The 12,439-nt window shown below is 30.0% G+C and overlaps 1 protein-coding gene across 3 annotated transcripts in view; it reads right to left on the bottom strand.

Moving 5' to 3' along the window:
- Nucleotides 1–12,439, bottom strand: part of nompB (intraflagellar transport protein 88-like protein nompB) — an 81,981-nt gene that overhangs the window by 64,507 nt on the left and 5,035 nt on the right. For all 3 annotated transcript variants that reach the window (XR_015042958.1, XM_035375012.2, XM_085823346.1), the window contains exons 2-4: nt 6,784–6,846; nt 2,999–3,055; nt 1,748–1,862 (exon numbers count right to left, since the gene is read on the bottom strand). Coding sequence is in view for 2 of the 3 variants with exons in the window: in XM_035375012.2 (XP_035230903.1) it covers nt 1,748–1,862; nt 2,999–3,055; nt 6,784–6,846 (235 nt within the window). In the remaining variant the exon portion in view is untranslated. The remainder of the gene's footprint in view (nt 1–1,747; nt 1,863–2,998; nt 3,056–6,783; nt 6,847–12,439) is intronic.

The following is a 12,439-nucleotide window of genomic DNA, read 5'->3' as shown; positions in this document are numbered from 1 at the left end:
ATTAGTCAGGAGAAAAATCACTACTATGCTGCATCTGCTTTTATTTTCATTTCCTTTTAAGTATTATATTCTTCATTCCTAAACTTTGTAGGAAAAAAGTATTTGCTGGTGATCCAGAGGTTCGGATATTAGAACATTCCAGATAGCGGATTCTGGATTTTAGAATTTGTACTGTATATTACATTTCCTAAGATATTACATACACTGGTGTCCAAAATTATCTTTATGTTTATAAAAATAATGATGTTTCATGAAGTAATCAATCACTCTAGCTTACTTTTTCATGAAATATGCAATCACTATATGATCAATTTCATAATTTCCAAAATGCAAATAATGGCTTGAGATAATCAAAATATATAGCATGCACTTAGCACAAAATATGTTTCTTCACAAACTTTTGCAATTCAAGATTTGATTTTAATATTTATTAAATTTTTATAGTGCCAAAATGTAATTTATAAGAATCTTTTAATCTAAATAGCTATTGGCTAGTTAGAAATAGGGTAGAAAATTATGAAAATTCTAAGATGGTTGAATGCTTCAAAACTGATGAATTCTAACCTCTGAAAATAATTTAAAGATTAAAACTATTGATAGGAAACCAATGTAGAGCTGAAAAGGGAAAACAACTGTATCACAGAATCAGTTTTTTTCTTGTAACTGCTTAGTGCAAGAAAAATTTCTAAGTTAACAGTTTCAAGCTCAGCCATGCTGAAACATTTTTAATATGGCAAATGATGTACAGAAAGCTTATTGAGAAAGACTTTTATATCAATAGCCAACGCATTGTTTATGAATGATATCATACAAAAAAGGCATTTGCTTCAGTCAGTGCAGAGAACATCACAGCTGGGATCTAGTATTCAATTTGCTAAACATTTGCTCTACATTGCTTACTTTACGTATCCCACAAAAATGCACATTTTAGCTACATCCCCTCTACATGTTCTGTTTTTTAAGAACAGTAGTATATATATATATATATATATATATATGCATATAAAAAATGATGCTCATTGAAGCAAAAGAAGGAATAATATTTTATTTATTTACTTTTAAATACACACATATACATACACACATGTGATGATTTGTGAATGTTGCAAACATGAGGTTTATTAAAGCACCAAATAGTTGTTGCAGAAGCAAAATATTTGATGAGAAGCATTAGTGGGAAATTTAAAATTTCATTTTTATTTTCATTGGCATTTGTGGCAACAAATAACTTTGCACATTCATCATCATTCCTATTAGAATATCTAAATTTTTGATATCACAGCAGTAAGAGAGCAGTGCTAGGCCGAGTAGAAGCAAAGTGTGCAGGACGAAATATTAATTCAGAGAGGATTAGTTTCAGTTTCACTATGTTTTGATTGGATAATTAATGAAGCTCTAAAATTATTATTGGCTGTTATGGATTTACTTTACAAAACCATTTATGTCACCAGCATTAAGTAGAAGTCACATGATATGGATTAATTTAGAAATGACTTAGTCCAGAGAATGCTATTATAAGCAATTGCTATTTTTAGAATAGAGAAAGGAAATATTCAAATTAAAATGAAAACTTAAGGGGCTATTGCAAATTCAAGTTAGAATTTTCATTTACATATTTTTATACATAACATACAATACTAAAAATTGGTTTCTTTACAGATATGTATATAAATAAGTATGTATTAAATGCATATTAAAATCAACAAAAATACAGAAACATGTATATCTTACACTGAAAATTAATTACCTCGCCCAGAAGATGTAAAGCCAGCACCACGGACAGCGGTCATTGGACGGGTAAGAGCTTCTTGGGAACTGACAGAGGACAACCCGGAAGAGGAAGGTACCATAGAACGACCCCACTATTAATGATAAAAAATTATGAAAATAAGTAAATCAGAATATCATATGCAGATGGAAAGAATGCTTGAATTTGGTATTTATTAGAAATAATTCGACCAATGCTATCCTTAGTATTAGAATTTAAACTAAAAGCAGGATACACTAAATTCAACGAACAATATACTATGAATCAAAGCAATTCATAACAAATGCACATACAGACAAGAATAATACAAATGCTATTGGAACTGTAAAATACTTTTATTATGTTACCACTAACACTGACAAGACAATTATTTAAAGTACATTATACATATAGTATATGTAAAACTGATAAGAATACAATTTTTTGATTACAAAATCAAACAAATAAAATTTTGACTAAATTTTAAAAATTGTTGATTATAAATTAATATTATTGAAATTTTACACTTTTTTTTAAATTTCATTTTTTAGATGATTTACTAAGGGAAACTTTTTACTGTTTCAAATTACTTGTGTACAATTTATGGCTTAACAAGAAAGGTTTAGTATGAAAGTATTTCCTGAATTAGTATATTTATTAATAAATGAAATCATTTACTTATTTAACGCACACCAACAAAATTAGTGCAGAGTATATGTAAAGGATATATAACTGAAGCCTTTCAATATATGTACATAACTCGTAACGTGTATACGAGCCAGTTTCCCTTAGAAAGTCCTCCACGAAGGCATCCCTCCCCTTAGGCAAATAGCCCTCGAGGCTTTGCTGTAATTAAATGACCTAACCTAACATACTTTGATTTCATTAAAGTAAAAAACTAATTATTATTTCTGAATACAAAATTATTAATCCTAGAAAATTACTTATACTCAACTATGTATATAGTAAATGAGAAACAAGCATTTCTAATGATTCAAATTGCTGGATGCCACTTTATATCAAGAATAAAATTTTTGAGTATCCTTACAATATGGTATTTAGAATTCTTACAGAAAGAAATGTGAAGGTTTATGAAAAAATATTCTTTGCTGTAAGATTCATTCATGTTAATTTTTTATTATACATAAAAAATATACTCTTCAATATTACACTCATGAAAGCATTTTGGAAATAAAAAATTTTACGTAGTTATTATTTTCTTTCTTTATTTATTTTATTAAGTATACTTACCCCAGTACCTCCTCGTGATGCAGTTAGACGAGATGTTCCAGGAACTTTAGCTGTTGGCTGAAATGTTTTGAAAAGAAAAAGAATATATAAATGAAACCATGATTTAAATTTATCTAGATTATGATTAAAATTTATATTCTTAAATATAATGTCAGAAGACATTCTCTCTCGTATCCTAAAATTAAAAAATACTTCGTTCAAACTAGATATTCAAAATTGTTTAAAGCATTTTCAACTATGTTTATAATAATTATTATATTTTTCTATTAGTATCATTATTATTACTCCTCCTTGGAATGATACTTTCAAAGCTGAACACAGAAATATTGTTGCCTTCTGCAGGTTCATTAATATAGCTAAATATTTATGCATTACATTTAAAATATTAAAAATTAATTTTTTAAACTTTGCAAGCTGCCAGTAAGACTATTTAAACTGGAAATTTACTTTGAATTATGATCAGCTCTGCTGTCTTTCTCTCTCTTACAATTACAGTTTATTACTTGTAGAAATAAACTTTTTTTTTTAATAATGAATGTGGCTATTTGTTAAGAATTAGGATGATTGCAGAAGTTCTAATTCTAAACAAACAGCCTCATGCATCATTAAAAAATATTTATTCTTAATCACATTTAGAGAATATGAACTAAGCAAGTGTATTTTCTCTGTAACAATAAACTTAAGAAACAAGTTTCTAATTCACATAAATAATAAAAGAAACTTAGTTGTTAATAAAATATACATAGTTTGCAGTAAAATATATTAAAATTGCCAGATAATAAATTTCTAAGTTTAAAATTTAAATCAGTTTTAGAATAAAAAAAAGAACCATTTTTAAATCTATGTTTTTCATTTTTATAAACCTTCTCAATCCACCAAGAAAATACACAGTTATAATGCAATTTTGTTGGAAAAGTCAATGACATATAGACACATAATTGATGCTGTTGACTGCTATCTGGACAATTGTAACTACACTTGTGCTGTCATTAATAATTACAAATATATTGTTATGCACAAGATCAGCATTAATGGTAATTCAGAATATAATGCAAAACTATAAGACTGTACACATTTTAGCACTTTTCTGTTATCAGGACCAGATTCAGAAATGTATGTATGCATGTGTACATGTAAGTATGTATTTGTGTGTGTATGTGTATGCATATACATAATTACATACATTTTTGAATCTGGTCCCAATAACAGAAAAGTACCCACATTTTTATCATTTCTACTTTAAACTTTTATTCACATTAAAATTCCTTTTCCATACATTAAAATCAAGCTTTCATTAATGCTATTTTAAATTTATGCCACCAGGCAAATTTCACATATTAAAATGGCCACTTGAAAAGAAAATTACTCTCATAAAATGTACATAAGGTACTATAGACATGGTCCTATGATTACTGTCCAGGATTCTCAAAAAATGATGGTGATATTAGGTCACTGTGAAGTATGTGTTGAAAGTACTTTAATTTAATTTAGTCATTCTAGAAGGTTATGCGTATGCATGTGACATCAAGGATAATAAACTGAGATTACATCCCTATAAAATTCAGGAATTAAATTCAAATGAATCACTGTGGAAGGAATATACGAGGGATGATCCAAAAAAAAAAAAGTTTACAAGGCAAATGAAAAAGTATTTATTAACGATAGAAACAAGATATAAATGGGAATCAAGAGACACATCTGGCTTTCACTTTTCCACATAGTCACCAAACCTGTTTAGGCATTTGTCAGAACGTTCAACCAACTTGTTTATCCCGTCTTGGTAGTAATCAGGGCCCTGCTCATTGAGCCATTTCTCGGCAGCTGTATTCACCGCATCGTCTGAGGTGAACCGTGTTCCGAATAAATATTGCTTCAACGCCGTAAAAATGAAATAGTCACTTGGAGCCAAATCAGGGCTGTATGGGGGGTGATTCCAGACATCCCACTTGAACCTTTGCAGCAATTTCTGAGTCTGGCGAGTTGTATGGGGCTTGGCATTGTCATGTAGAAGAATGACGCCTTTGCTCAGTAATCCAGGCTGTTTGCGTTGGATGGCTTTATGCAATTTCATTAAGGTGGAACAATAATGATCGGCCTTAATGGTATGGCCACGCTCCAAATACTTGATTAGGATAACACCAGTCGAATCCCAGAAAACGGTTGCCATCACTTTACCAGCAGAGGGTGTGACCTTAAACTTCTTCCTCATCGGTGATCCAGCGTGTTTCCACTCCATCGTGGCTCTTTTGGATGTGGGGGTGAAGTGATGAAGCCATGTTTCATCACCGGTAATGATGCGATCAATGAAGTGTTGGCCGTCTGAATGGTATCGCTGAAGAAATGTGAGGCTGCACATCATTCGAGTGGCCTTATGGTCCGCAGACAACGCACGTGGAACCCAGCGGGCACAAACTTTGGAATATCGCAACTCATCGGTTACGATACGCTGAACATTACCATAACTCAGGTCCAACTCTGAGGCAATCTCACGCACAGTTACTCTTTGATCCCTTTGGATGATTTCTTCAACACATGTTGTGTTGATATCCATCCATGAAGAACTTGGACGGCCGCTCGCTTCTCTATTGCGGTTTTCCACATGCCCACTTGATAAGAACGACACCATTTTGCTACATGTTGTCTACTCATTGCTTTGTCTCCGTATACCTCAACGTTTTGTCTGTGAATTCCGGATGTGGCCACATTCTTGGCCCATAAGAATCGAATTATGGCTTGCACCTCTATGCAAGACCACTTTTTTAGACGTCGTGCCATTACTGTCGCTCTTAAGTGTCTGTGTACTGATGCTACTTACTCGTAGAACCGCTGTAGGACAACTAGCGCCATCTGTCAATTACCCTGGGTGGAAATATTCTCTCCACAATTATTATGTTTCAAATGCTTCTCCTTGTAAACTTTTTTTTGGATAAACCTACATAGGATTATCAGTGCTGTCAGCATGGTACAAAGATTTGACAATGAATTAGAACTTAAAAAAAAATCTTCTTTCAGATGAAGCCACATACCTTGCAAACAGCTGTGTAACCTCTCCCCTCTCCCACCGAAATTTCCGAGTTGTTTTATTCTGAATAATTCATGTCATATGAATAACTGTTAAGAAATTTCATGGATACATTTATTGCTTTCACCTTGTTATTTCACAAAATTCTGCATAATATGAATAGTGTGAAACAATGATTCTGAAACTTTTAGCACCAATCACTTATGAATGTAGAAACAATTTGTTTTACATATATGATTTCTTTAGGGGGGAATCCAGCAAAAGAAGAAATGATAAATAAATGTATAAAATAACTAACAATGAATAAAATTATAAATTAATAATTATAAACCTATGTATAAACCAAATTACATATAACTATGTAACAAAAGAAAAATTTCAAACAATTATACCACTGGAAATTGTCTCTTAATGTATTGGGATAATCAGTGCAGAAAATTCTGTAAATTTTGTTAAACGATATAAATTCTAGAATCGTAAATAAATTTTGTTAAACAATATAAATTCTAGAATTGTAAATGAATTTTAAATGCATTTTTTTTTAAATTTGAAAATACCATGTTAAAAGAAAGCAGATCTTCATCACTATTATGGCTGTGATGCAATATAAAAAATTACATTTTAAAATTTTCTTTTCCTTTTATATGTTTAAACATTTAAAGTATAGCAAGTTAATTTAAACATATAATTTCAAGTTGATATATATATATTAATTTGAATTTAATATTCTAATATAAAAACAGGTAAAAAAGAGCAAACTTACAATGGGTCTCTTTCCATAACTAGTACGTACAGCTTGTTGAAAAGCTTCATCTTCTTGAATAGCCTGGAATTTTAAATGCATACTAATTAATAAAGAAAAAAATTATAATTTAATTAAATGTATTTAAGAATAATAATTAAAAAAAGAAATTGTAACCCTAAACCACAGTATATTTTGCCACTCTCTTGCCTAAATTTAATTTAGGCCAGTTTTCCTGCTCCTCAGATTTTGTCACCTTGAGCAAATGCACATGTGCCACGCATGCTTTACAGTTGGTCCTGTAATAGTTGCTGACAATTAAATTGTTTATTATATTCTAATTTTCAACAAATATCATTTATCGCAGGAATCTAACTACTTTATTTAATGATTCTTTTCCCTTTTAGGGAAAAATATCATGTGTGTCTCAGCATTCTTCTTATTACCAGCGTGATGAATATACTGAGAGAATATTTGAAAAATACTTATAAAAAGAGTAACTTTATTTATAGGTTCAGAAAACACAATCATACTTAGTACAGATTTTCAGACCTTTATTATAAAATCAATACAGATGGAGAGTGTATTAGAAACACTCTCCACCTATATTGATTGTATTAATGAGTAATTTTTCAATACTTATATATGATTATGCATACACTCTTTAGAGAATACTCATACTACATTGATTAATTGATTCATATATGCAACATATTTCCAATATTAATACATATTTGGCTAATCATCAGTGTCAGATATCAGACTAATTAAAACTGGTGTTGTAAAAAATACTGTGCAGTTTTACAGCATGACATCAAGGTGATAACTTTTCAGTAATTTTAGAAGTGGTGATTATGCAGCAGAAATGCCCTAAAAGACATAAGTGCAGTCACTTTAATGTATTAATTGAAAAATAAGATAAATTAAATAGAAGTATCTGACTACTTTAATAACAATAGTGAAATTAGAATAATGTAACAAGTTCATTGTCTAAAGAAGTAACAGTTAGTTATATTTGTTACGGGCATAGTATGAAATATGAGAATTATATTACATACTTTACCTAGGCATTCTATAGAATGACAGATGCTCTTTAGGCAAAGTATGAAAAAAAGGGTTATGATAAGGTTATTATTTAAAAGACGTTCATTCCTCTAAAATTCAAATGTTATTTTGAAAAATTAACGAAAGAGTGCCATTAAAAAAAACTATTCCTCGAAATATGTTTTAAAAAAAAAAAAAAAAAAAAAAGAGGGGGAATCGGTAAGATCTACCTTACAATGGAAGTTAAATTCAGAAACAATCGTAAGTTTCACATCAGTGCCCTTTTTAATACCTTTTTGTTTTTTCTGGCAGGGCTCACAAAGGTGGTCGTTACAGTTCAATAGAATTACATGTAACATTTTTGTAATTGGTTGAAAGTTCTTTCGACATTCTGTCACATCGTTCCTGTGCAGTACTCAAATGAGTTTTCATGAAATATGGAAAATTACTCAGCATCCGTGATGTAATGCTGTATAGTAATAATGCTTTAACAGGGTAAAGGAATGCACTTTGTTTTCTACAAACATCTCATCCTAGCAATTCAGTGGCCAGTAGTCACGTGGTTCCTTCTTAGTAGTCATTTTGGCTTTTTTACATTATTCACTAACTTCAGAAAAGTAGTTCAGTCCTTTGAAACAAATCAGAAATGCATTTCATACTTTGCTGGTTTGCCATTTGTCATTCTACAGAATGCCTTGGAAATGTGTGAAATATGAATCATTTCATACATTTGCAGCTAGTTTTAGGCATTATATACAATGCCTAGGTATTCTATAGAATGCTGGATTTCAAACTTTGCCAGTAACATATCAATAATAAATTGCTTGAATAAATACTCCAGTACAGTTTTAAGAATCAGTTTGCTTAGATAAAGTTGCTCTGGAACTTAATAGCATGTGAAACTTCTGTATTGCATGTGAACTGGTTTGTTAACATCACTGCTTTAAAATAGAAGCCTACTATAATTATATTGGTACATATTCATAGAAAACAAATTTCATGATGACATTATCAAATTTAGTTCAAAATTATTCAAGATATGATTTTTAAAAATAATTTTTTAAATAAAATTTGATATGGTTTGAAGAGCATATATTGTTTTATACATAATCACAGATACACATGCAACAAGAATTACACACTTATATCTCAGGAATTTATTGAAAAACAGGTATTTGCTGGTTAAACTGGTGACACTGGAAGAAGTTGCAAGGAAAAAAATGTCACCAGTTTAGGTGCCCTCCTTTCCAAAAAAGAGGCGCTTGTAAACAATGGAGTTTTAACCTTTTGATAGTGATTAATGAGCTCAGCTCCCATTCCAGTTACAGAGTGCAGTTGGGGGAAATGAACACAGCTTGTATTAAAAATGTACAGCAGATAGATGTCATGCATATTTGGGAAGAAAGAATGGCTTAACCTTGCAACCACTAAAAAATTAATAAAAATGTTAAAAAAACTTATAATTTACTTTAATTTAAAAAAATGCAAACCCTACTTTACCATTCAATCTTCATAGTGCTTCCAAGTGATACGTAACTTCATTTCATATACCTTTTTTGCAAATTTTAGTGAGGCTAAAATAGTCCTTTCTTGGAAGATTATGATAACTTTATAGCTTAATTTTCACTTGATGGTAAATTAAAAAATGTCATAATTTTGAATTAAACAAAATGCAGTTCTTATTATTTGGTTTTGAGTTTGTTATATTATTTTGATGACTGATTGCAGGTTGCCGGTAAAAATCAAAAAGTATTGAAAAATATCTTTATTGTAAACAAACACAGGTAGAATAGCAAGTTATGCATTCAGTGTCCTATATATATATATACAGAACATGATTCATATGAATCATACAGCTTATTTCCCTCTTAAAATAATTCTGTTCTCATTTTCCAAAACTGACAAACATAATTATATAATTTGTAATTGCAAATCTCAAACGTCACTAAAGGTTTATACAATCGTCTCTTCAGAAATAAGTATTCCTACAGCTTTTGAAGACATTTTAATGGTACAGAATTTGAAATACAGGGAAATTTCACCTTATACAGTTAATAAATTTACCAAATAATATGTGCCAGATAAAATCACATTAAGTAAGCAAAGTAGTATGAATAAGTATAATTCATTCATCAATTAATGTAAACTGAGGGGACATATACTATTATGAATTAAATTCCTCATTACAGTTAACAGATATCAGTTACATAAAGTTTTGTTTAAAATCTAAATATTTGATCAAGTTATTTTGTTTCTTAAAATTAAATATAAGTATTTGAAATAAGTTCACCGTTTATATATTATCATGCAATTTTTTATATTAAATGCACATTTTATTATGAATTCAGTGAACTTTGAAAGATGTCAGAATAAACATGAAACAAAATTTTACTCATGTGCTCAATACAATAGAAATCTATTTCAAATTCTTTTACAATTACTCTCTTCTGTAGCTCTTGTTTCAGTACTAAATAACAGCATCTTAATAAGATTAATTTTTTCTTATAAAAACAAAATAGGCCCCATATTCCTCAATGCTTTGCTTTAAGTTTTTATTAAATATCTAATGAAATCTTTACAATTCACTAAAATCTAAGATATTTAACAAATCTTATTGAAAATATATTTAATCCTTAAAATTTCCCTAAGCAAACTCAGTATTTTTTAGCATTTGTTTTGCTCTTGAAGTTTAAAACTCAGTTTATTTACAAATTCAAAATGATTTATATCTTTCTCTGATGAGAATGAAAAAGGATGAGATAAGAAAGATGATCATTTTTAGTAATTTTTTACTACTGTTGTTTGGTCATCTTAAACATGAATTTAAAATGATTTATAAAAATTTGATCACAAAAATAAATAATTGAAATTAATGTTAAAATGTTATTTTTTATTTTATTTAATTCTTATATTAATCAAATTTCTTAATATTAGAATATAACTCCAAATTTTCAAGCAATTCTTGAAATTATTCTTTATCTGTTACAGTTAAAACTGAAAGAATGACATCAGCCTTTATTTCAGCATTAACACTGTCATCATCTGCTTCACAGATAGTATCATTTTCGCAGCACTGAAGATGCAAAAATTTTTTTTAATAATGGAATGGTCGTGTCTGACATATTTTTCAAACAAATAAAGACATAAAACTCATATTCAGCTCATGTGATGAATCTAACTAAATCAGACAACTAATTATTCAAATTTCTTGCAATGCATAGCTGAATTTATTGGCCAAATTTAAATTTGCCTTATAAGATATTTTAGTTCAGTTTCTTCAGTTTTGATTGAATATCTGCAGTAAAATCTTATCTTTTGGCTTATGTTCAGAAATATACAGTACAGTCAAAAGTCGTTAATTCGAACACCCATAATCCGGACCTCAAAGCTACAAACTTTCTGCGCATGCGTCGAGATGAACGCATAGGCGTTTATGTGTGCGCGGAAGACCTTTACGGCTGCGAATTTGCGTGTGCGCAAGCGCATAATACGTTTACGCATGCACGTTTAATGTATAACGGATGGTATAAGCTAAGATAAAATTATCTAATTCAGTTAATGTTGCAGATTGCGTTGTTCCTTAATCTTCAAATTGGATCCGGCTTATTATTTTTTGCAGACTGTTAGAGCAATTTTATAAAAGTAAGCTTGAACTTTCGATTATGTCAAATAGAATCTCCAATATATATTTACTAATATGAAAAGGATTTACAAAGTGAAAGTATGTTTTGAAATCCGAAATCTGTTTATCAATTTCACGCTGCTCTGCAGCAGGAGGGGGGGAGCAACGCGGTGGCGCGCAATGAATTGGAAGTTGATCTGTCAGCACTATCCTTATCTTCAGAGCAGATTTTTTTATTTTATTTGGCTTATAATTCCTTACTAAATGTAGTAATTCATCTCGATATACTCCGTATTTGATATGATTTAAATCAAGTTCGTTGTCATTATAATTCGCTTCCGATAGTGAAGAAAGTGACACAGAGGTTATTGAAAATGAAAACATTTTGATTGACAAATTAGTCAGTATTCTCGGCACAGCAATTATAGGACTTGAACAGCGGAACTTTGTAACTAAACAAGAAATTATGTCTGTTTAATAGAATTAAAGAGAAAGTATTGTCACATGAAATGAAGCAACTTAAATAACTTACATTGAAAGAAATGTTTAATAAACAAACAAATATTAAGCTTTTTCTTTTTGTAAATTTTGATACCCTTTAGATCATAATTGTTCATTATTTCATAAATTACGGTTTCATATTTTTAATTTTGTAATTTCTGCATGCCATCTTACCAGATTTAAACTGATGATCTATAATCCGGAATCGCCGAAGTCCCGACGAGTCCGGATTAACGACTTTTGATTGTAAATACAAATTCAAAATAAGCATTTTAAAATTGCATCAGAAAAAGTGTTATTTTCTTCTTATTCTCTCTTGCCCTCAACAGAAAAAGCCACAAAAAGGGTGTGTTACACATGCAATGGCCACCAATTGTATCTTACAGCCAGGTGTGTCATATATGGATTTGCCACTTAAACTGTCTGTTAGGATGCGCACACCACATATGAATTTTTAGATAGAACATTTAAATAGTTTATTTTTTGGCCACTAGATGTAGCCCTATGTTT

The sequence above is a fragment of the Stegodyphus dumicola genome, chromosome 9, assembly GCF_044657685.1.
Source record: "Stegodyphus dumicola isolate Sdum_Otavi_A_Nest chromosome 9, ASM4465768v1".
Lineage (NCBI taxonomy): Eukaryota > Metazoa > Arthropoda > Arachnida > Araneae > Eresidae > Stegodyphus > Stegodyphus dumicola.
The sequence above is the reverse complement of the archived record's forward strand: the minus strand, read 5'-3'. Positions and strand labels throughout refer to the sequence as shown.